The 26,929-nt window shown below is 38.2% G+C and overlaps 1 protein-coding gene and 1 pseudogene across 1 annotated transcript; one reads left to right on the top strand and one right to left on the bottom strand.

Annotated features, from left to right (window-relative positions):
- Positions 1–1,493: 1,493 nt before the first annotated feature.
- ARGLU1 (arginine and glutamate rich 1) lies at positions 1,494–26,244 on the bottom strand. Its single transcript, XM_011933868.1, has 4 exons — positions 25,657–26,244; positions 17,643–17,868; positions 15,259–15,342; positions 1,494–2,345 (listed from the first exon to the last, which is right to left on the bottom strand). The coding sequence occupies exons 1-4, from the start codon at positions 26,001–26,003 to the stop codon at positions 2,181–2,183; spliced, it is 822 nt and encodes a 273-aa protein (XP_011789258.1). The 5' UTR covers positions 26,004–26,244; the 3' UTR covers positions 1,494–2,180.
- Positions 26,211–26,929, top strand: part of LOC105505959 — a 105,373-nt pseudogene continuing 104,654 nt past the window's right edge.

The raw sequence follows: 26,929 nt of genomic DNA on the forward strand, positions 1-26,929 counted from the left end.
GCATATTTAATAAATTAGGGAACATCTTAACTGCTAATAGATTGGGGGAAATTTTTAAATTTTCTATGTACACAAAGGCAGTGGGAACAAATGAAAAAAACAAATTACTACATTGTTGCAGCACATTAAAGACTGGATGGTGTATATTATTAACAATTACATCCTCTTTCCCATAGCCTGGCAGAGAATAGTTACCAAGCACAGGAACAATTTCAACATCTCATCTGAGTCTCCAACAGCAAGCAGATACTGCAGTATGTCATTAAGCAACTTACTGTCATTTCACACCATATGTGGCAGTAAGAAACTTAAAAAAAAAAATTAAAAGGCACGCATAAGCTGATTTCAAATATTTTAAGTCCAGGCCACTCTCTTTAGATACAATGTTTTGAACACTTGTATAGAACAGTTTTTAAATAAACATTTCCAAAAAATTGAATACAGAACTTAGGAACCATGAATCTGCACCAAAAAAAGTTACATTGGAGAAAAAAAAAAAAAAGAATCATGAAATAATTACAGCTAACCTATATTTAGAGATAAAGTGTTTTTAGGCAACCTATATTCTTTAAGAAAATAAAATGTTTGATTTTAGAGTAGGTAGCATGTTTACTAAAAGTTCTCACTATAGTTCATGCCTATTTAAAATTCTACCTTTAAAGATCTTTAAACTGATTTTATATTGTTCCTTACCATAATTAGACTCATTGAAGAGCTCAAAACTAAAGCAATAGCATTTTTTCTTAGCATGCACACACAAAATAATCTACCATTTAGTCATCTCATTAACTTAGGTTTTCAATTTTTAAGAATAATCCAACTGTCTCAAAAATATTGGGCAACATTTTCTCTACTTGATGACATGTTTATGCATCTCAGGTAGCATTTCAGATCAATATCCTTTTCTTGAATGTTTTAATGCCAGTATACTTAAACATATGTAAGAGTAAATGAGGCAGATTCTAGTGTAAAAAATGAAAGCCATCCATAAGATTCCACATGCAAAAACAAAACAAAAAAAACTTCATAAAGTTCGAATGTGTTTGTCCTAAAAATAAACGTGCAAGTACACTACACAATGAAAATGACTTGACCATCTTAGCCTTTTTTTGACAGTATAAAGCTAAGTTCTTTCTGATGGCCCACTCTAAAATGATCTGATTCCATAATTTAAAAGCATTTTTCTAGCCTTTATTAAGTATAATTTGTGATAATACTTATATCCTAAAACAGAGGCACAGGTTTGAGAATTTAAATCTTCTGGGTGTTGTCAGTCTTTCTTAAAGGTAACACTGATGCCATTTGCTCTATCAGCATAAAGTTGGTATTTGTAAAAATAGCCATTAAATACTAATTCACAAGTATATTAGATGTACATATAAACCCTATGTTAAAAGCATAAACAAGAGGAAATATAGTTCTAAGACTTCTAAATGGTTGACCATCAAAAAGTGAACCACCCTCTTTAAGACTTAACATAACTTTAAAAAAAATTGCTTCAACATATGAATTTAAGACTTTACTTTATTCAGCAAAATCATTTATTTACACAATGGGGAATGCTGGTTTGAGTTTGTCAATGAAATAAAAACAAACTGAACAGAGACCAATACTGAACTGTATATGTACTTTGTATCAGAGTTGACCAACTGTTTCCTTACCTGTATCAGGAACATCAAGAGCAACAGTATCACAAGGACACTGGTTTAACAATACACCACATAGGTCCAGTAATACCCTGGGAATTTCCCAATGCAATCACCAACTTTTTCTTTTTTTATAAATATATAAAAAAACAAAAAGTCAGCAAAACCAGCATTATGATGTAGCAGAGTATAACTCTGAAGTCAGTGGGGTCAGTAAAAGCCTTATCAGACCATCCATAGTTTTACAATGTGATCTGCTCTTCCTCAGACCACTAATATAGAATCCAAACAGGTGAAAAATATGTCACTCTTTAGAAGACAACAATGATCTGATAAGGATTTGACTTAGTGGAAGGAAAGAAAAAAAAAAAAAAAGGGAATTGCAGAGCATAGCCCCTATTAGAACAAGCTAAATTTCCAGATTTTACAAATTAAAAAAACGAAAACAAAAACAAAAACAAAAAACCACTTCAACATGAAGCTACCATACAAAGTTTTTCCATTTTTCTTTGTAAAAAGTTCAGAGTTTGCAATTTAATCCTGGGTTTTTAATGAGAAGGACAGTTTTGGCCTGGACTTCCCCTTGCCCAGGATAATTTTTTGTTCTTCTTTTTGTTGACGTTGCCGTTCTTGTTCTAGTTTCATCCTTTCCTCATGAATCTTTCTTTGTTCTTCAACAATTCTCAACTGTTCTTCGGCCTGAAAGTTAAAAGTAAACATTAATTATAGAAATGCATTAAAAATTATCATATGTACCCCCACAACAGGTTTATCTGTTATTTATCTACAAAAAAAATGTTAATGCAAATGCAAAAAAAAAAGGGGGGGTAAAAACAAGGACTTTCTATGAATTCCATGCCTTCTCAATATTTTAGTTATGAGGTGACAACTTACACACAATGGCATGTGTCATAAAATTTGACTAAGGTCATAGAGTTTAAGTGGTACAAAAAAAGAATTAAAAGAGAACCCTTTATTAATTATAGCTGTATTTTCTTTCATTTTTAATGAAAACAAATGAACAAATTATGGAAAAGCACTTATACATTTGGGAAATAGAAATTAATTTCCACAAATCACATGTTGAGATCATGACAGATTTTGTTCTATGCCTATTTTTATCTCTAACTTCAGTCTACCACCAGATTAATAGATTGTTAATTATAAACCAAGGCACAGATTTACTCAAAGAGCAGGTTATCTACCAATTACCATATTTATAGTTAGAAGGACATACACACATACAAAAAAACAAAAACACAGGAAAAAATCTCCACTGGGGCTTTCTGTGTGGTCAAATCATGCTGGAAAAAAAGGGACTATATTATAGTATCAGTAGACAACCAAGAAACACCACAGACCCAATTACCTGAAGAGAAATATTAGAAAACCTTCTGACCTAACTATAAAGTGCTACCGAATTTCAAAGGAACACTGGTATAACTGATTCCACTCCTGCAGTGCCTTCAAGTCCTTCCATGTCAAGCAATTTCTTTCCTGCATTCTTCTACAGATGCCCCTATTTACCGAAGTCAGACCCTTCTCACGCTTCCTAGAGATACCATACACACATCTCCAATTCTCAACCAAGCACAATTTTAATCCCCTCCCCAAGGGGGCATTAGGCAATGCATGGAGATGATTCTGGCTGCCACAACTGGGAATGCCTCCTGGCATCCTGCAGGTAGAAGACTGGGACAATGCTACACATCCTATAATGCAGAAGACAGCTCCCACAACCAAGAATGATCTAATCAGTGCCAAAGTTGAGAAAGCATGCTCTAATCCTGGAGTTTTTTAGTATCAGTTATCATGATCTATCGTTGTTCCCTTCCTTCTGTGATCTTAAAACATTCACTGCATCCTTTGAGCTGCCTACCTATTCCTCCCATCCAAAGTCAAATTTTAGATCATTGCTTCCATCTCCATTATTCTACTAAAATTATCTTCTGTATGCTCAAAATCTATCAAATTCAGTGACTTTTCTCTTTATTTAAATAAATTATTTTGTTCACTAAATTCCTTTAAAAATGTTCTCTTTCGATACATTCTCTAATGCCACACACTAAGGTTTTCCACACAATCACTTCTTTTGTCTCCAATGATAAATTTTTTTTTTAAAATAAAGTGTAATGTGACTGGATTATAGGCTTTATGGCAGAGGAAGATGGAAAAGGTAACAGGACTCCGCTATGCAACACAAAATGTTTAAATTTTATCTTAAGTAGCAAAAAGAGAAGAACACAAAGAAGTTTAGACAGCAATGTGGCAAAGACTACAAGACAAGTGTTGGAACAAATCAACAGCAGTCAAGTAAGGTGGGAGATAACAAAGACCAGAATTAGAAGCAGTGAGAGAATCTGGCAGGTGAGCAAGGTGGAAAATCCAACAGAGAGCTACAATGTATCTTTAAAACACAGCTCTCTCAAACTGTTTTCCTCTGCTACATTTACACCTGGCTGCTGGATGCACCCACCCGGGAGATCTAGGACTCGCTTCAAAATTCAACACGTTTAAGATTGAAATTCTTCCACTTGATCCTTAAAATAAATCTGCCCTTTACATTTTCTCTTCTGCCACTCAAATTCTATAGCTTTGTTTCATCTCTTCCTTCTTCAGTCAAGTTTCTTAATTCTTGTTTTATATGCTCTGACTGGAGTTTACTTTCATTTCTTTTGCCAGTATGCCAGTTTAGGGCCACATATCTTTTGTGCATCTCAAATGGCGCCCCTGTTTCCAGTGTGTCCTTCGACCCATCCTACGTGGTACTGCCAGACTCACCTTTCTTGACCACTGCTCGCTCACTCGTGTCCTCAAATTTCCAATGATATCCACTGTCCATGGCATACATGGCATACAGCTTAACTTCCTAAAGTATAATGTTTCTCTAAGACTTAAGATTTTCTATAACCTGGCTCCAGCTTTGTTTCTACTCCTCTTCTAAATTCTCCTTTCTATCTTGTTCCCCCGTCTTTTGCTCATGCCATTCTTTCCTTCTATGGAAATCCTACCTGTACATCAGAATCTATTTCAAATAGCCACTCTCTTCCTTAGGCTTTCACTGATAGTACAACACAAAGAATTACCTGCTTCCAGACATCATTAGTGAATTCATATGCCAATCACTTTATCCAGTTTTCATTAATCATCACAAATTTGGGATAAGAACTTAGTGTGTGCAACTGAATCAAGATGTAATAAGGGTTCTTTGCATGTGTGCGTGTGCCTAAGAAACATTTTATCAATATAATTACTCAGGTTCACTTTCTTCTAAGGTTCTAACTGAACCCTAGAAAAGCATACTAGAGTCCTGGAGAGTGAGGGCACACAAAGCAGAACATCACAACTTTAATCCGTAAGAGAAATCTAATGAACATTACAAATATACCATTTTTTACCCTGTAAGACAGAAATTCAAAGTGTGACAGCACATTGCTGTGGTTTCAATGTCACCCAAGTTCACTGCTAGAATTAATGGGCATTGTTAACAGTATTAAGATGTGGGGCATTTAAGCAGTGATTAGGCCATGAGGGGTTCATCCTCATGAATGGATTAATTCTATTACCACCCGAATGGGGTGTGGGTTGGTTACTGTGGGAATGGGCTCCTGATAAAAACATTAGTCTGGCTACCACTTTTCTGTCTCTCTAGGGCCCTCTCTATCTAGCTTGCTCGCTATGTGATGCTTTCCACCATGGGAAGACCTCACGGGATGCCTGTGCCATGTTCTTAGGCTTCCCAGCTTCCAGAACCCTGAGCCAAGTATTTTTATAAATTACCCTGTTATAGCAGCAAAAACTGGACTAACACACATATGCTACCATATAAACAGCACTCTGACACTATCAAAATTACATCTTCATAATACTTTATGCCAGCAAGTACATTTTCTGGAATTTACATTATATACTTGTACAGCAATGTGCCAGTTTTACACCCATGTGAAACTGATATATTTACAGGGTTACATATTACAACACAGTTTATAGAAAGAATGGGAAAAAACCCAAATATCCACCAATATGGGGTACATTAGATAAATTACTGAAGATATATAAAGCAGAATATTGTATAGCTATTAAAAACAAATAAGAGAGGAAAAAAGGAGGCCCCTATGTTCTGCAATGGAAAAATCTCCAAGTTACACTGTTAAATGAAAAAAATAAGTTCCATGTATACATGCTACCTTTGTGCAATAAAGGGAGAACTAAAATATTACGCATTTGTATCTGCCTGAATATGCGTTTACAGACATTCTGAAAAGATTTTAAAAACTCGTAACTGAGTATACCTTTTGGAGATGGGGTTGGAAATGTGGGGATTGGGTTGGGGGGAAAGTAAAGGGACTTCACTCTTTCTCTTCCTAAAAAAGTAAATTTGAACCATGTGATCGTTTTGCCTAATTAAAAACAAGATTTTTAAAGTAAAGCAACTTCCTTCAGAGAAAATACTAATTCTGCACTTTAGATTGGGTCAAGAATCAAGTTTCTTCATTTAGGTCTACAAATACAGAAGGCAAAAGTGTGTACGTATGTATGTACAGAGGAAGTGATTTTCTCTGGGACTACGGCTCAACAATGTTAATCACCAGTGCTAGGCATACAGTGCCTACTAGAAGTATTTAATGTAATTATTTAAAAATGAGGTGAATATACTATCTATACACAAACATTGGTATTTTGTTCTACTATGGCTTTAAACTAAGCATAAATCTTAATTACACTTTGACAAAAACAGAAAAGACTATTCAAACACAAACAGTCCTCTCTCATTTTAATATAGCCTCTCAAGTGATAAAAGCTGGTGTCCTGTTCATCCACCATCTGTAAGTGTGGTATGACCCTATACCTTATTTGCTAGGTTATGTTCCTAAATCCTACCCTCTCTTTGCAGTAACTTTTTCTTTCCTGATGACTTTACTTACCAGAGAATACAACCATTGCTCCTCTCCCCGCTTGTTTCACATTTATGCACAAGAAAGTAGCATTTGCATTGGGGGGTTGGGGATGGATATATGTATTTATACAGATGAGTAATACTAAGCAACTCACTCAGAAGGATTATGTAGTGGAAAGCTTGGAGGCCAAGGAGAAAGCTAACATCCACAATACCAGAACCATTACACTGGGGCAGACCCTCCTAGCCATTATGCCCATAACCCTGTTCAGTATCACAAAGGTGGCTTTCAACCTTCTACCCCAAGCTAAAGAGTGACTGGTGAGAATACACAAAAATAAAATGTTCCATTATAGTTAAAAGGCCTACTTACCCCTCCCAGTAACCTCTGCCCTATTTATTTATTTATTTTTTTAAGACAGTCTCGCTCTTGTTGTCAAGGCTGGAGTGCAACGGCACGATCTGGGCTCACTGCAACCTCTGCCTCCCGGGTTCAAGTGATTCTCCTGCCTCAGCCTCAGGAGTAGCTGAGACTACAGGCACGTGCCACCACGCCCAGCTAATTTGTTTGTATTTTAGTAGAGACGGAGTTTCATCTTGTTAGCCAGGATGATCTAGATCTCCTGACCTCATGATCCGCCCACCTTGGACTCCCAAATTGTTAGGATTACAGGCATAAGCCATTGCGCCTGGCCTCTGCCCTACCGCCTTTATCCAGAGGATCTACTGATTTTATAAAGATTACTTTTCTAAGCATTCTCTGTCTTAAACTGTCTATAAATTTAATCAAGGCAGTCCTTAGCAACATTCCCTATAGCAGAGATACTGAAATCTATTCTCTATTTGAAATATACATAACTTTATAAAATTTTAAAAATCCAAACATATAAATATTTCTTATCAAGAGTGATTATAGAAATGGACGAAAAACAGCACAATTAGAAACTATGCCACTATTCAGAAATGTGATTTCTACATTTTAAACCTTCCAAGGTAAATAGCCTGATCCACTCTCCACTCTGCCATTTCTAATTTTAATTCCTTTATTCATCTTCCCTTCCATATAACTTTTTAAATGTACATCCCACTTTAGATAACCAATGAATAAAAATGAAAAAAATGTATTAGATACGATTAGTTCTGACACAGTAAACTATGTCAGTCAATCTTTCTAAGGTATTCCATGTACGACGTGAAACAACAGAAGGGTGAAACACAAGGATCCCCTCCATCCCTGTGACAACGTATTTATTCTCACGCTTATCTCCGCAGGGTTTCTAATATGACAAACCATCATTATGGGATATCATTAGCTACCATCTAAATTCGTATCACCACCTGCTCCCTTTACCCCCTTTTATTCTTAATTCCCCTCTTGTGACATTTATAACCTTAAATCATTTTTGAAACTTCAACCTTAGATAATATCTCCATGGATTCCATGTTACCTGAAGTGAAGACAACTGTTTCCAAAGGAGGAAGTGACTGAGGTTGAGCTTGGTATGCAATATTATGAACAAAAAGCACTGCCTGAGAGCTCTGGAGAGACCACTGTATAATTTTGCTAAGGAAAATCTGATGCCTTCGGGATTTTCTTTATACTTTCTGTGCTAAAATTTGACAAAGGTATTATCTAGATGTGGCTCTTTTAATGTTCTGTATCCTACATTCTCTCTTTTCACCAGCTCTTCTGTCTTAGTCATTCACTATTTTGTGCACTAAGTATTCATTAAATGCCTGGGGATACCTGGCATGAGTTTTCTAGGAATGATTACATCAGCAGGGTCTTCTCTGGTTCCTACAGCAGACTTCCCCCGCGTCTCCACTTTTTCATACCTCTTCACTCACCAAGTTTATTAGTTCTCCCTTACAGTTTCTAAGAACTGCTACTTTGGTGATTCAAGGCCCCATCTTTTGACTGGCCTTCAGTGACTTCGTGTTTCCAGTTTGTGACCTACAAACCCATCCTTCACAATGTCAATACACTCACTCATGTCTAGAAATTTATTTTTAAAATTACTGTCTCAAATACATTAACACAGGGTCTTCAACCAGCTTTTTATATTACCAATCATTAAAAAACCTCTCACTCTCTGAAAATCCTTACCTGACTTATCCAAAACTTCATTTCAAATTAAAATGTTTGATATTTACATTTGGTGGCTTATTTTTCCTAAGTACTGTGCCATTTCAACTTATGGAAATGATCACTCTACTGTAAGATATCCTGTTTTTTTTCCAACTGTGTTAATTTCCTGTGGCCACTGTGACAAATTGCAACTGGATGGAATCTATTATGGAGGCAAGAAGTCCAAAATCAGTATCACTGGAACAAAAATCAAAGTGTTGGCAAGGACACACTTCCACCACAGATTCTAGGGGAGAATCCGTTCCTTGCCTCTTCCAGCTTCTGGTGGCTGCCAAGGTTTCTTGGTATGTGGACACTTAACTCCAAGGTCAATATCCTCAAATCTCTGTGTTTGTCTTCACATCATCTTTCCTATGTGCGCGGATTCTGTCAGGAGTCTACACACCTTCCTTCATCGTGTCATGTATCTTTTTCAGTCCCAGTTGGCAGTTTCTGCTGACACAACATTCTCAGAAACTTTGGAGGTCCCCTACATGTCACATCATTAAACATGGTTCTCCACAGATACTTCCTGGATAATCTCATCTATTTTTGGCTTTTACTGAGATAGTATGGGAACCTATGAGTTACATGCATAGTTTCTTCAACACAAACAAAAGGTTGTCTAGCAATACCCTTGGCCTTCTTTCCAGAGCCAGTTTTTCTAACAGTGAACATCTTTTGCCATCTGAATAGCCTGAGATTTTCCCAACATCAAGTGCTGGTGGTTCTTTCTATACTTATCAGTTCATTCTTCAATTTAGCTCTTCTTGCCACTTTACTATAAACAGGAAGAAACCAAGCTACACCTTCAACACTTACTTAGAATTCTTCTCAGCTAAATGTGAAGAAGTTTTAAGTTCTGCCTTATACACAACTGTAGGACACAATTCAGCCAAGCTTTCTATTACTATATAGAAAGGATCTCTCTCCCTCCAGTTTATAGTATGTTCCTAATTTGCTTCTGAGCCCTAAGCAGAAACACCTTTAAAATCCGTATTTTTGCCAACAGTCTTTAAAGGCCATGTATGCATTTTCTATCATGTGACTCAAAATTGGAGCCTCTACCCACTGTCCAATTCCAAAACCACTTCCACATTTTTAGGTAACATATTACCACAAACTGAATAGCTCAACATAAATTTATTCTGGAGGCCAGCAGTCTGAAATCAGTATCACTGGGTTGAAAGCAAGGTGTCAGCAGGGTGTCCATTCTCCTTTTGGAGTCTTTAGGGGGGAGTCTGCTCCTTGTCTCTTACAGCTTCTGGTGGCTGCCAGATTCCTTGGCTTCAGCCTACATCACTTCAATCTTCAAAGCCAACATTTTCAAATCTCTCTCTTCTGTCTTTACTTAGCTTCCTTCTCCTGTCTGTGTTATATGCTAAAATTTCCCTCTGCCTCTCTAAGAATACATGTGATGGCATTTAAGGCCCACCAGATAATCCAGAATAAACTCCCCATTGCAAGATACTTAATCACATCTGCAAAAGCCCCACCCTCCTTGTCACATATGGGCACATTCAAATTCCAGGCATTAGAATATAGACTCTTTTTCATGGAGAGAGGACAGAAGGGATTTTTCAGCCTACTATACAAACTCGTTTAAAAGAAATCCCTGCTTACATTTTTCAGAGCCATCTCTCCATTGCAAAGCAAACTCTGGTTAATTTTAAACTATGTATGTGGTACACATTTGATATATAAGCAACTTTAAAACATGGCACTATCTTTTCCTCTCTCCAACTGCTGAGATACCAAACTGGTAAAATACAAAGTGGTACATAACACAATGAACTTGGCAAGGGGTGAGAAGAAAACTATTTCATTAGTAAAGAGATCTGTAAATCTAGAATGTATAACTTGCATATACTTTAAAACTCCAAACACCCCCGTCTCCCATCAAAAGTAATTTGTCCTTCCTTTGATCAGTATGTTACCTAAAATTTTATTAAAAACTATCAGTCTATTATCATAGTTTAGGTGCTTACACGAGATTCACTAATCAGGTTGCATGGTTTGTATTTTAACATCTTGACAAGGGTATAGTTTGAGGTTTCTTCCTCCTGCTGACACAACCTCTGGAAGAGTATTTTATTCTACAGCAAAACCTATCCCCAATTTTTAAGTCTGTTTCCCTCTCCAAAAAAGTAAAGTTCATATACATTTTGGAACAGTATCTTAAGATTTTCCAAGGCACATCATAAAAACACCATGGAGAAGACTTCAAAAAAATTTAAGCACTATTTTTAACAAAAGAAAATTAAAATTTTCCATTGTATTACCAACCCTTCAAATACCTAAAGATAGTTATGTGTAGCCAACACAACTCAAGAACAAAGAACAATCTGCCGAAAAGCCAAATCAAGTCATATTTGGATGCTTTTACTTTGTAAATAAAGTATGTTTGTCGGTTAATGCTTTTTTTTGTCTCTGTTGACAAACCAAGTATCTTGGTACACTGTGGAATTGAAAAAAACAGTAACTAGCCATGGACTAGAGCACTTAACAATGATTTTCATACATGGGTGAGCTAGTGCGGCTAGGCTAACACATCCCTTACCAGTCATTACGGGATTCAATCTGTGAACTTTTGTCAAAAGAGGCTACTTAAAAATCGAAAGTATGACTTTAATTTCTTTACTATTATTTGTATGTGATCAAAAAGGTGATATACATTACTTGCAGCATGTAGAAACTGAAGAAAAGTATAAAGTTACACATAAGACTAACAATTAAGGATAACTATTTTTAGCATTTTGGCTTATTTGTGTCTCTTAAAATGTGCAAGAATGTTTCTCAAAATAAAAGGATCATATTGGATATACAAATTTTGTATTTAGCTACCTCCATCCTATTTTGTATTTCCCCTGAATTATCAAATATTTTTTGGCTACAGAAAAATCCATTGTATAATAATAATTAATCCAACACTTCTATTTTAAATAACCTGAGAATATCTTTGTATGTAAATTCATTTGTAAATGACTCTCTCATGAGATAAATTCTTAGACACAGAATTAAAGTTTTTTATATTTACTGATTTACTGTTAATTGTCTTCTGAAACCGTTATACCCATTTAAATTCTCATGATCATGAGGTAAAGAGGTCTCTGTATCATAACCTTGCCAACACAGGACACTGTGAAAAACAATGGCTTTAGGGGATTTCTATTAAGGAAAAAGAAAAGGGGGGGACATTTCTTTGCTTCTCTACTGAGGTTGAGATATATTTTCAGAAATTTGTTGTAGTTGCTTCTCATCCTACCTGTGCACAAATCTCCTTTTTAATTAGGAAATTAGTCTTTACTGATCTGTAACATCATTGTATTATTTTTTCAGTTAAAATGTTTAAGAAATCTCCTTCCCCACTTCCAGGGTACTTTCATTACCAACTTATCTTTTCTGTAAGCCGCTTGCCACACAAACTTCTTAGCACACGTAAGGTTGGATGGCCGCTACTTTACTACAGCTACTTCTTCCAGTATCTCAAGTTTCCACCCCCTTGCCTTTGTTTTATTCTACTACCCCAAAGGCCTTTGCCCTGTTTCATTTCCTCACACTCTTGTCCGCCTCCTAATAGAATTTCCATCTATCCATCAGGGCCCAGCTTAAGGCACTACCTCTTCTAGGAAGGTTTCCCAGGCCACCCAGGGCAATGATGTCATTATCTCACACTACCTATACCACTTACCAAGGATTTCCATGGTAACAAACTTTTTTTGGAGTTGTCCTTATTTCCAAAATGTGTTAAATTATTTAAAAGCACTTAATGGCTTGTCTACTTTTTCATCAAGCTGCTTTTCTCAATACAGATTTTAGTAGTTACCTTTGATCATCCTTCATCATTCATCACTTTCTAGAGGCCAGAATGTTTCTAATTCTTTTTGCTTTATATGGTATCAAGTACTTTTAATAGGAGTTTGAATATATTTTACATATTTCCCAACAAAGATACACAAAGATTAAAGAATAGTGCTCAAAATTGAGAGGAAAGGGAGGGAAAAAGGCAGTAAAAGTGTAAGTGGGCCTCAAGGTGTACCTTGCCATCTTTATACATTTTTTGTCTCCTCCTACACAAAGAATACCCTACATTTCCTGCCAGCATATGACTACCAAGAGAACCAAATAAAAAACTTTTCTTGGTCAGGCGTGGTAGCTCACACCTGTAATCCCAGCACTTTGGGAGGAAGATGCGGGTGGATTACAAGGTCAAGAGTTCGAGACCAGCCTGGCCAACGTACTGAAACCCCATCTCTACTAAAAACACAAAACGCAGCTGGGTGTGGTGGCAGGCACCTGTAGTCTCAGCTACTCAGGAGGCTGAGGCAGGAGAACTGCTTGAATCTGGAAGGTGGAGGCTGCAGAGAGCCGAGACTGTGCCACTGCACTCCAGCCCTAGGCAACAGACGAAGACTCCATCAAAAAAAAAAAAAAAAAAACTCCAGTACCAATTTACTATGCTTCCAACTTTATTGAACACTGTAAGCAAACATGTTAAATATGTTTTAATTCTTACTCAACTTTCTCAAATCCAAGCCTCTTTTTCCCTAAGATGTTTTTTACTGAAGTTTATCACAAGCATGCCATCAGAATAGTGTCACTCTGGGCCAGGAGTGGTGGCTCACATCTGTAATCCCAGCACTTTGGGAGGCAGAGATGGGTGGATCACCAGAGGTTAGGAGTTCAAGACCAGCACGATCAACATGGTAAAACTCCATCCCTACTAAAATAGAAAAATTAGCCGGGCATGGTGGCGGGTGCCTGTAATCTCAGCTATTCAGGAGGCTGAGGCAGGAGAATAGCTTGAACCGAGGAGGTGGAGGCTGCAATGACCCAAGACTGCGCCACTGCACTTCAGCCTGGGCAACAAGAGCGAAACGCCATTTCAAAAACAAAACAAAATGAGAATAGTGTCACTCTGATCAAATCTAAATCTGTGCGATCTGGAAAAGTGCTCATGTTAAGTATGGCCCACAGACCACTTACAATCACAAACTAATCAATCCCCAACAAGGACAAATCAATATAAGTGTTTTAGAAGTTTTTACAGCAATGACCTCATTTTTCTAGTAATTCATCTTAATTGTATTTTGCAAAATAGAGGTCTGAGTCAAACTGGGATTAAAAAACAAAAACTGAACATTTACTACCATTTGAGAAGCATTACGTTATGACTAGCAATATTTTTTCCAGTGATCACACACCAAAAGTCCTATTTTTATTTTTCATGTGGGCAAACAGAGGACGGTAAGAATAATGTAAGGAGGCCAAGCCATCCCTAGCTACCACAGGGTCAGAAGGGATCAAGATCTTGGCAGGGCACACCAAGCTTCCAGGCCACCCACATAATGAACCCAGCACAGGTATCCAATCTCTCTAACACGTCCTAAAAGGAGGTCTAGTTCCACCTGCTCAATAATTTTGCTTCAATGATTTAACTGTCAACCCTATTTTTTCCTCTTTTCTGAAACATCCAGAAAAGAGGAAACCAGAGTGTATTTTACCCTTCAAAGCTCAACCTTCTAACCTCAAATTCAGATTGTACACTTTCCCTCTTCTTCCTAACTGCACTGACTACACTGAGGTTCTCTCCTTACATGGAATCCTGGAATCACTAAAAAAAAAAAAAAAAGTTATCACATACTTATTCATAAGCATGCAGCAATGTAACTTAGAATGACTCATCCATTTCACATTCCTATTGCCTTTTCCACTGTAGCAGATTTTAAGATTTTGTTTGGGAAAGTGGATTATGGCTTTCCAATAGATTCCATTATGGCCTTCACAAATACCAGGTGATATTTATCAAGAATCCATTGTGCCATGCTCACTAAGTTATGTGGAATATTTCTAGCCTTATCTCTTATCCAGAGGACACTATCTTTAAGATGATGATGCTCTAGAAACAACTGCCCCATATTAACTTTTTACATTCTTATTAAGGTTATTTATGGTCCTCCTTCATCCCCACTTTCAATGGGATCCACTGTTAACTAATTAGACCCACCCGGATACTTTTCTGTGCATTTATAACCACAAAATTTCTTTATACCATGTAACTGGAGCTTACAACTTGCTTCCCCTCACCCCTATCTTTTTATATTACATAATTACCGAAGATTCTAGTTCTTGTTAAGTTCTTGTTAACTAGGAATAGGAAATTACTTTGGTGCACTTACTATCAAATAAATACTATCTACTCCTGGTAACAAGCCAACGAATACAAAGTAAAACACTGCATATTATAGGTGGTTTAAATATACCCCCAAGCTTTTGTTGTTGTTGCTATCAGTTTTTTAGGCATATGAGAAATGTGAATGAGGTTAGGAAAAATAAAACTGGGGATAGAAAACAAAGCAATTTCCCCAGAAAACTTGTTTTTTAAAATCACTGCAAATTTTGGAGTTCTGTCCAGATTGGAAGTAAAAATCTCAATTGTTTCTATCTTTGACTCAAAAAGCCTTTAAAGTTAGTCCAAAGAACCCCCTCAAAAATAAGTCAAATTATACAGCACAAAAGTCCACAAAATCTGAAAAAAGGAAATAAAGCAAAATACAAAACACTTTTCACATATGCTTTACACTTACCAGTTTGGCTTGTGCTTCTGCAATTTTTCGGTTATTCTCTTCCAGTATTCGCTCTAGCTCCTCACGTTTTGCACGTTCTTCCTCCTAAAGGGGAGGATATGTTAAGATATTAGAAAAACAAAATGTTTATTTTTATTGATAAATATTTACTAATCTTCCTCTGAACTTTTTTGATATGACTTACAGGGTAGCTTTATAGCTACCTTCTGTCTGACAAATGATAAACTGTGCAGTCACTAAAATTGGTTTCTAGCACTAAATTTAAATCATCCCTCCCAGTCCAAACAGCAACCAACTAAACCCTCCCTAATGATAGTTTCCTGGTAATTATTACTAATACTTTAATATCACACAAATCAACAAGGACAACTACAAAACTGGATAGTATTTACCAAATTAAAAAAATAATATATAAAATATAAATAAAGTGAATATTTGTCTCACCAATTATGTATACCTACGTATTCTTTACCTATACTCCTTTAATCAGCATTAAAAGTTGAATATTTACTGTCTTGTCCAGTGTCCTGCAGAGTGTGCTCCTCGGCTGCCATACGCGCCAGCTTCCTCTTTAAAATGATTTGTACTGTTAGCTTGGCAATACCTGCATCAGCAGCTCAACCATTTATAAAGAAACAACATACAAGGAAGGCTGAGCTGAGGAATGCAGATGTTTATGGTAAGAAGGAACAAAAAATGTAATTCATCATTCCTAAGGCAAACAATTAATAAGAAAAATACATTTACTGTTAGTGAAAAATACAAATGGTAATCCATACTTCATGGAACTACGGGCTTCTTCCATGGGGAAAATGGACTTAACATTCAGATGTTGACAATTTCGGAAGGCAGCTTATATTGTCATCTACAATCTGAACTCAAACTCAGAAATCCAGGGGATGCATGGTCAGGAAATAAAATTCTTCAACTTATTTTTTCTTGGAGAATTTAATGAGATTTTATAATGCAAACTGTATGAAGACTGCTTGATGGCTTGGGCAGTGTTCAGATCACAGCATACATATTCAAATGATTTTAATATTTGGAAAGACTGTCAGAGAGTTGTGTCCGTGTAAAAAAAAATTGTTAATATGAAACAAAAAAGCAAATGAAGAGAAAAAAATCTTACTATGATTAATAACTCGCTACAAGACAGCACCATTACTCCAAAAATATCTTCATTATTAAAAGCACTGATATAAATAAAAATTTCATACATTCAATTTTATAGTCTGTGAAACCCACTATAAATATAAGCATGCATATCTAGTTAAAGACAGGACAAGGGAAAATGCATTTTAAAAGCTAAGCTTACCAGAAAGCAAAGAGATTTAATATGTCAACTTGTCCACAATAATGCCAAGATGAAAAATGACAATGAGTCTTAATTATTTTGAGTCAAATATTTCAGTTCAAGAAAACAACTACAGGATTTCCTAGATCACACACCAATGGGATTCATATTCAGTATGCCAACTATGGTGATAAGACACTCAGGGCTGTAAAGTAATTTGCCTTGAGTGTTTCAGTGACTTTCACCACCAAGTTTTTGGATCCTGGAGTAATCAGTGCAAACAAGCTATAAAGCTTCAGTAGCAAATTACTGTCTCACAGAAAGACATTTTCAACTTCTGCTCCAGCTGCTGATAAAACAAATCATGTGTTTAGCTTGACTCCAGACAAGGACAACCTGTTCCTTCATAACTCTCTAGAGAAAAAAAGGAGTTGTTAGTAGATACTAAAAAAAGTGGATAAATAATCTGGATATTTTTCCTAAAAAGATTCCTTGAAACACATTAGGAAAATGGAGGGCCTTATGATCGGAATGCTAGAATTAGTCCATTGTGCTGAAGCAGGGTTTAGGGGAGGGAGTGAGGGATAAAAGAAGGAAAAAAAGAAGAGTGAGAAAACCTATTTATCAAAGCAGGTGCTATCACTCAATGTTAGGCCCTGCTCTTTTTAATCTGACTGAAGGCAAAAGCCTCTCACAGTCTAGGTAACAGAGTGATAGAATAGAAGAATATACAACCACAGGTGGATTTTTAACCTTTTCCCTTTACCACTCCCTGTCTCCCCACCGTCCTCCCAAAAAAGAATGTAAGTCCTGCAGCCATGGCAAAAGTTTCAAACACTTCTCAAATAGCCAGTTCCATTAAATCAAAAAGTATCCTTGAATATGTTTTATGAAAGCTTCCAACTTTTAAGTTATCAGTCAGCACTTCTGAATAGGCTAAAAAATTAACTTTCGCAGCAATGTTAAGTTTAGACGAGAAAGGAATTAGATAGTCTGTATTCCATCTCTTTCTGAACTGAGCAGGAGGCAGAACCCAACACTGAAAGTTTTGCCATGGACTGTCTCTACTTTCCAAACGACCGAGCGTTACCTCTCTAGCTTTTTGTGCTGCAAGCTCAGCTTGTCTCTGTCGCTCGAGTTCTTCGAGCAACTGCTTTTCCATGATGCGTTTGGCTTCCTCCACCCTTCGGAGAACTTCTCGTTCAATTTCATCCTTCCTTTTCTCCAGTTCTTCCTCCACCCTTTTTGCCACCAATTCTTCCACTCTTCGTGCTGTTTCTTCCTCGATGAGTTTTTCTTCTATTTCCTGCTGTCGACTAGCAAACAAAGCGAGAAAAATGAGTTAGATATTTATTTTTAAAACTGTAAATTTAAACAAAACTAGTTTTAGGTCTATCAAGCCATTGCGCCTGATATTATTCAGTGATTTTTTCAGAATTCATTTTCACGTCACATATAAGGAAATGACAGATGCCAAAATGTTAACTGATACAGAAATTCAAATGAATATAAAATCTTTTTTTCCTTTATCATATTCTAAATACAGGAGAACTGGTATATACAAAAAGCCTACTTCATTAGTTTTAATTTAGGAACGATAAATCTGACACAGAAAACTTGTTATTGACTTTATAATCAGAGGACAAGTTGTTAAAATATATAGATTTGCTCATTTGCCAATCCCTTCGTCTGGGGCTGAGCTACAAAGTAGTAAGCAGAAATTACGTAGCAGGCAACTCAGACTGGCTGAATTCATTTCCCGCTAAGCAAAGAGAGAACAAACAAAGACTGAAGAGATTCAGACTGTTGGAGTAACAGTATGTAGTTTTTACTGAAATTATGACCAACTTAAGTTTTGAACTGAAGTTCTTTAGCTTTATAGTTCCTACTGTCTTTTCTTCCTTTTGCTAATTGATTTTCAATTAAAAGCTCCTCTAGAAATACGAAAGTGGGTAAAAATATATTTTTATTACCAGAAACAGTTCAATAAAGCATGATATTACAGTTTTAATTACTCCAATCCCATTTTGATATTATAAACCAATTTACTCAAAATAAAATGCTGTGCTGAAATTACTGACATTCATCAAGGCACCACTGTGGAAATTCTGTACATTTTATACCAATAACATTCGGTGATAGCCACTGGTCACATGTGTCTGGTCCGAACTGAAATTTAGTATGAAGAAAAAGAATATAAATTATCTCCTATTTTTATTTGATTGTGTGTTAAAAATGATATTTTGGATAAAAATATACACTATAATTTCATCGATTTCTTAATGTGACTACTAAAAATTTTTATATTGCATATGTTGTTCATACTATTTCCACTTAATAGCACTCTGAGACAATAATTTGTGCTGAATGAATAAATTCTGAGGCTCTTGCAGTAAATCTAAATCCTCAGAGGCCGATTCACATTCCAACTTTCTCACAACCCTCAAAATTAAATAAAACCCACAACCTTTATCTTTTGATGACTCAATTGACATACATATATATGAGAGTCATTCAATTCATCTGTTTAGTAAAGACTTTATCGTTTCTAAGTGACCTTTAAATATCTCAATCCACTTCAACTCAACTCTATTCTTCAGGATGATTCCATTCGCACCCAAGGGCTCTCATCTTCAGCTCCTGTTACTTATTCACAGTGATAACACACTGACACCAACGTGTCTTCCACAACCGGATTCATTTCTGTTTCTACATTTATCCTCTACGTTCTTCTGTCAAGGAGACAGCAGGTACTAGAGAAAGTACCTTTAAGGGCCTAGACGTTTGCAACACCCATTCTCAGGACTCTGTTGTTGTTTCTTAAATATTTCCCTTTTCCCTTCCAAAACTAAGTTTTCTTAAAAAAAAGATGTGAAAGCGTAAGACTTAACTATGCTCCTTTATCTACAGTAAGCAAGCAGGTATCTCTTCCCCAATACTAAAAAAATCAATCACCAGGAGCATATAAAAGGAAACCGGATGGCAACTTCAATAGAAATTAAACCACATTTCAATATAAAATGTTGTTTCTCTACTTCATCCAAAGGGAAAGAGAACTAATCAATGAAATAAGGCTGACAACTGCTGAATCTGGATAATGAGTACACAATAATAATAGTAATCTACCTTTGTGTATATGCAAATTTCTCATAATGAAGTGTGTACACACACACTTTTGCTAGTTGGTTCTTCTGAAATTAGTAAATGTAGAGAAGCCTAAGAAGAAATTTAATATTTAAAATTTCAAAGCCAGTACGATGTGACTTTTAACAAGCAATACTAAGTGGATCATAGTACTATTTAAAAAAAGGATAATGTAACACAGTTCCAATTAAAACTCCACACAAAGTAGAAAGAAGGCCCGAGGAGTAAAAAGTTGCCAACTTAAGAATTTGATGAAGGTGGAAGAGAACTGATACACACTCAAGGTTATTTTTGGCAGTCAAGCCATCCCTCAGCAGAAGTGCAGTGGCTAACAGAGCCTCATTTCCATAGCTTTGGCCAGTAAGCAGAAAATGAGCCAAATAAATTTACTTACAGCAAAAGCCAAATCAGAATGTTGTCAGTTCTCTGCTTCTATTTCCACTGATGACATCAAACCAGAGGGCCCATATAACAGGCAGTATAGGCAGACCGTGGGCTGCTATGCTGGTAAGGAGTCAAATCTAACTACAGCTCAGCGACTTTATAGCCCACGGGGAGGGAGCAAGTGGAAAGTCCCATGCTCAATTGAAACACTGGAGGATGAGAAATGAATGACCTAGTGCAGTTTCTCACAAAGCTGCTTATCTCCCTTTGTTCCTGGAGGAACTGCAAGGCATCCGAACATGAAAACTAAGCTTTGCAACGGGCAGGGTTCTGGGTTCCAGAGCAAAACTGTTTGCCTTCAAGTGTTAGCAAGAACATAACTTCGCTGTTTTTCTTGGTAAAATTAAAAATGCTACTTCAGTAATCAGAAAAAAAATTTTAAATCAAATTTTAGAACCAGTGCTGATGGAAAGCCCAATTTTATGCCCTCGCCATACACTGAATTCAGCAAATCTACGTAGATGCCAAAGCTAATGATCTCAAGCAAGCACTATACTACTACCCTACATTGGTTTCTGCAGGACAAATGAGAGAGGCAAAGACAAGCACACAGATTTAACTACCAAAATGAGCACATGTACAACTGAATAATGCATGAGTTCATCTTTACTTACGGCAAATGTATCATCATAATCAATGATAAAACCACTATTATGTCTACTCCCATAAGAGGAACTGAACTTTCCTGAGTGGGTCATTAGTGTCTTGCAAAACAGGTATCACCTAACAGCCTATTCACTCCTTAAAACCCTTGCCATAGTTGTCACCCTCATGATGTTCTTTTCTCTAATGTTTTCCTCATGCTTCTCTGCTGAATATCCATTCTCCTGCCAATAATATGCTATACTGATGAAAGCATTAAATCAAGATCTTCCAGGTTTCCAATGGAAATGGTGTAATACTAGGTTCTACTTTATCTGTGCTCTCGGGTATTTTAAAAAGACTAGTCACAATGAACTTTAAAATGCTAACGATTAAAAACAAAGCAGTAAGGCTACAGCACCTCATCACTGTTAAGAGTATTACTCCATACAGAGTAACTGACACCATTATTTTAAAACATCTTTAAAACGTAGGAACTCAATCCTAGGGGCTTACTTCTAGGAATCGCTTAATAATTATCAGCAAACAGCATTTACTTATTACTTAGTAAGTAACATATAATATTGTGCTGAACGCTTTATATACCATGTAATCATTTAAATCACATAATTATTCCTATGCATTGGGTATGTATCTCATTTTTACTGAGGCAACTAAGAACAAGGAGCTTAAGTTTCTGGACTCAACGCACACTGGATGTTGCTGAGCTGTTTCTCTGAACCTACGTAGATGCCAAAGCTAATGATCTCAAGCAAGCACTATACTACTACCCTACATTGGTTTCTGCAGGACAAATGAGAGAGGCAAAGACAAGCACACAGATTTAACTACCAAAAAAAGAAAGAAAGAAAGAAAAAAGTATAGGCCAGGCACAGTGGCTTACACCTGTAATCCTAGCACTTCGGGAGGCTGAGGGAGAAGGATTCTTTGAGGCCAGGAGTTCAGGATCAGCCTGGGAAACATAGTGAAACTCTGTCTCTACAAAAACAATGAATAAATAAATACATATTCTTAACATCAACTAGGTCTTATGCCTTAATGCTCTGTCAGAGCCTTAACCTCCAAAAATATGTGGTTTCATATACTCAATTTTCTCCTAAAAGCTCTTCTTTGTTCTCACAATGAACTGTCCAAGTATTCTAAGAATCACTCATATAGATCCCAGTTCAGTGTAGACACTCTAATTTAGAAGGCTCTTTATCTGTCATCCAGTTGAACACAGAGGATATCGGAACCTAGACATCCCAGGCTAGAGTAAGTTACTATGCCATTAACATTTTCCTGATTTGCTGCAAGTTATTTTCAGCTGTCTATTTTTTCAACAGTTAATACAACATGCATGCAGCATCTCAAAAGAGCATTTAAGAAAATGGTGCTACTGGTGTGGGAGAGGGGTGAGAAGAACCACACTGAATGGCTGGGACACAGGGATGAAAGGAAGATCTTTTGAACTGAATTTTGAACCATGTGAACTGCCTATTCAAAATTGATGGTAAAGGTCTTAAAAAATGTAAAGGCCTACCTTTTAAGCATCAAGATTACAACTTGTAAGATCACTTCTTAAATTCATCAGGCTTGGTCTGGCTCCATGTAAGTAAGTTACATTAAATAACATTACTTACTGAGAACTAGTATATGCCAAGTATCACCTACTTTAAATACATTATCTCCAATTTTCACAATAAGCAAGACAGATTATCTCCATTTCACAGATTTAAAAACAAGGTTAGAGGTAGGTGATTTATTCAACAACTCAGAATTGTAAGTGGATAAGGTTTCCAATCTTACCAAAGAATTCCTAATTAGCTAAACCCAGCAGTTGATTCTTATTTTACAATCTCATTCCATCTAAGTAGACTTCTTGAAAGGGCACCTGACACTATGCATTCTTACCATATTCCTTTCCGCCTCCACCATGGGCTTTTCTCCCTCTTTCCAATTGCAAATACAGGCATGTCCTCAGGTTCCTTCAGTCCCTTGAATGAACTGCTCTCCTCTCTCCACACTCTCCGTGGGTCATTCCATATACTCCCAAGGTTTCACTGACATTCAGAGAAGCCCCTCTTAGCTAGGCTTCCGTCCCACGTGATCAACTCTGGATAAACTCAGTACAGTGTATCCAAAACCAGTGCTCACAGTGGAGGCGCCATTCTCTTATTCCCTTTCCCTTATCCGCTATTCACAAAGTTTCTGACATTTTTACCAGTACCTGCCACCCGGTTTGTTACCGAAACATTTGGTAGATGAGTTGCAATAGCCACACTATAAACATGAGAATCAACAATCTTTTTCTGAAGTCCCACATTCCATTTAATATACCCTGAATGTTCCTTAAATCTGTCCCTCTTTTCCATTCCGACAACCATCCTCACTACTCCCGTGTCAACTTCCGTACCCGCCTCTTCCTTTCCATCCTACACAACAATCCAAACAAACAGGCACCCTCCCTGTCATTTACCTGCTTAAAATCCTTCCTGTTTCTAGGATGAAATCCAAGCTCTTTAACAGGACATAAAACAACCCTAACATGATTCCCAGACTCGATTTACCTCTCCAGTCACTCCATGACTTAAATATTTATAGAACTTCGTGTTCTAAGTCAACAGTCACCTGATTATTCCACGTTTGAGACCATTTCCTCTATTTTGGCAGAAGTCGCGGGAGGAGGCTCCTTTCTGTGCTCCACATATGTCCTATACCTTGCCTGTCATTGTCATATTCTTATCTCCTCCACCCTCACAGGATACTTCCTTTACACAGTTTATATTACTGTCACTAAATTTACTACACGGTATTATTGCCTATTTAATGATCTGTCTTTAAGCTAGATCAAGCTCTTGGAGAAGGGCCAATCATTTTTATATTAACAGCACTTAGCACAGTGCCTGGCACTTATTAAATGCTCAATAAACATCAGTTAAATGAATAAACTAACCAACAGGATATGTAGACTGAAAACTATTTCCTTCCATTCCCAAAGCTCCAACACTTGAGTCTTTCCACTGTTTCTTTTGCATTGCTTCCAAGGCATTAGAATATATTAAGTAATGCCTATTGCACGGCACCCAGGAATTTAGGGTACAGGTGGCTGCTGGCCCTGGCCCCTTCTCCCTCCTAAATACTACTGGCAGTTTGTGTCTTCCCTCAAACCAGAGAACCATACAGCCTCTATTTGCCATATTTCATTCCTAAATTTATTTTCTGCTATCCATGTGAAGCCTGCTAAATGCTTCTATTTATTCTTTGCATACCAAGTTTCTTTTCATTTTTCCTACAAATCTTAGCTTTCTAATGAAAGGCAAGTCATTACTCTATGGAGGACTCCTTTGTTTTCACATGAAGAAATTATCTCAGCAATGTCTTAGGTAACTTTTTATACATCCATCTATTGATAGCTATTTGAGAACTTTACAGCTAAGGGCCTTGTTGCAGACCCAAAAGTTGGATTCTACAAAATCAAGGTTTAATCTGAAATAATTACTTTACCTTTGTTTTCATATATATCACTGACAGTTCTAAGTACAGGAAAAATATGAGTGTTGCATGTGTTTTACAGGAATGCTGGAAGCAAAACAGCTCCAGGTACAGCTTCCTCTGTAGTATTAGTGCTCCAGTCCTACCTTCTAGTAACTTTGATTTTAGGAACAAGCTGTGTGTGTGCTGGAAAATCTACCTAACACAAACCCAACTACAGAAAACTACAAACCCTACAGACAATTCAGTACACATAAACTCGCCTCGAGAAAATCATAAATTCAGTAACGTTCTTGCTTCATAAGCACTTTCTAAATATTCACTGAAGAACTGACCAAACTGACCAAGTATGGCTGGTTAAATAGGGAGTTAGTAGGACTGTTCGAATCTACTTTTCAATGTGGTTTTTGGGAACTGAATACCCAGAGCATCAAAGTATGATGATCTTAAAGCAAAACACACAACAAATCCTTAAACTTTAAAACCCAAAAGTTCCTGTAGTTTGGGATTATTTATCCACATCTACTTTCATAGCCAGAAATGTTTGAGAGCTGACACTTTCGGAAACACATTGTAACTCTAGTTCTCACTATTCTTCATGTGAACAATGCCAAAATAAAAGCAACTATTCCAGTGTCTTCTGAAGAAGCACAGTGCAAGGGAAACAACAAAACTCCACGTGTTTGCTAGCGAAATAGAAAGCAAGTTTAAAAAAGGGTAGACTTTGGGATGGTGATTACACAGGTGAATTCAAATGCCAAAAAAACTCACCGCACTGTACACTTAAGGTCTGTGCCTTTTTTCTTTAACATCTCAAGAAAGGGGTGAGGGTGTAGGCTCAAGGGGAAAAAAGCAATCCAGACACCGTAACAATAGGAATACACTGAAGTGAAAATGCATTTTTCTGGCGGACCACCTGAAGTGTATGATTCTCGACAGTACTTAAGTTCTGTCCCAAATTTGAGCTTCAATAGAAGAATGCTTCTGGCCAGCTGTGATTCGCATCGCAAAGGTTAATTCCCTTCTCTCTTCTTCTCAAGCCGACCAGCAAACGCTCACCACCCTCCACATTTGCAGGCCAGCTCTCTCCCGGCCTCACGAGCCGACGCAGCTCTCCGACCTCACTCCGAACTCCACCCCTACTTCCGGGACACCACTCCTCTCACGCGCCAAAATCGCCTTCTCCTATTTAGGCCCTTTCTAGTCAAGCCCTCGAATTTTCCTTCCCGGACAACTCCTGGGCCTGTCCCACCCCAGGCCTTCCAAAAGCCAAGCCTGTCGGCCCCGCCGCCGCCTCTCCGGCCCGTTCCCGCGCCCGGTCTCCAGCCCCGCTCGGTCCCCGCCATTCTCCCAGCCCGCGCCGTCCCGCCCCGGCCCCACGCCCTCGCCCCGCGCCCCGCTCTCCGCACGCCCCAGTCCATCCCTCCGCGGACACTCACATTTTTCGCTGCCGCTCGAACTCCGCTTTCTTCTCCTCCTCCTCTCGCTTCTGCTTCTCGTCCAGGCTGCTGCGCTTGCTCACCGTGCGCCCGAAGATGTCGATGCGGTCGGGCGGGGACGAGGCGCGCTCCCGGTCCCGCTCGCGCCGGGACACGGCCGTGTTGGTGGAGCGCGAGCGGGACCGCGACTCCCGCCGCCGGTTCCGTTTACTTTCCCGAGATTTGGAACGCTTCCGCACGCGCTCCTTGTCCCGGGATCGCGACCGGGACCGGCTGCGCTTCTTGTTGTGCTTGCTGCTCTTAGTGTGCTTGGAGCGGGACGAGCTCCGGCTCCGAGACCGGCCCATCCTTCCGGGCGACGCTCTAACCGCTGGCCTCAGGCCCCTCACGCGGCCAGTTCCCTTCGCCTCCGCCTTCGGACGCGGGCTGGCGGTCCTACCGAGGCTGGAGGAAAGAAAGGTGTCGGCCAACGGACTTTCTGCCTTTTCCCGACGTCTACCGCTGTTAAGAAGGCCGCCTCCACCGAGAAAGCCGCAGCGCAAGGCGCCCCTAAGATGGCAGCTGCGGCTGCACCGGCCGCCCTTCCCACAATGCCCTGCGCGGAACGTGCCGAAGCGTGGGCCCCGCCTCCTGACGATTTTTACCGAAGGCAGGCGAGCGCTTCCGAGCGGACTCGTTTTTCTCCGTCAGTCTTGGCGGAAGCCTGAGACGCAGTAGATGGAGACTCTCCCTTTCGCCTTGGCGTACTCCGTTTTTTTCCTTCCTGGTAAGGTGCCAACGCCATGTTGAATGAATTAAGCACGTTTTAGTGCGATTTAAGTCCTGCCTCGCAGAAATTGATTGATTGCATTATCTTCTAGGAGCTGGTCTTGCGGGGCAGCCCTAAAATGTATATCCAAGTGACTTGCTCTCATCACTTGCTGTCTTGAGCTTACTTTCCTCGTTCGTAGAATGGAAATACCACACTTTCTGAAGTGCTTATGAGACTTGCAGGAGGTAAGTATGCAACAGGTTTTGATGAATGTAACCTAATGCTTACTTACTGTAGGGTTTAATGTGCCTTCTAAATGCTTTAATGTATTAACAAGTGCTTAATTCTTACAATTCTGAATTAAGTACTACTATTATTCCCGTTTCAGAGATAGGACCCTGAGGTCCACAGAGGTTAAATAAGGGTCACACAACTAGTAGGTGACAGAGCAGGGACGTGCACCTAGGTCATACTGTGCATAAGCCCTTGCACATAACCAGCAAGCCCTCCTCAACCCTAGCC

This window comes from Colobus angolensis, unplaced genomic scaffold (assembly GCF_000951035.1).
Source record: "Colobus angolensis palliatus isolate OR3802 unplaced genomic scaffold, Cang.pa_1.0 Scaffold13, whole genome shotgun sequence".
In the NCBI taxonomy this organism is placed as follows: domain Eukaryota; kingdom Metazoa; phylum Chordata; class Mammalia; order Primates; family Cercopithecidae; genus Colobus; species Colobus angolensis.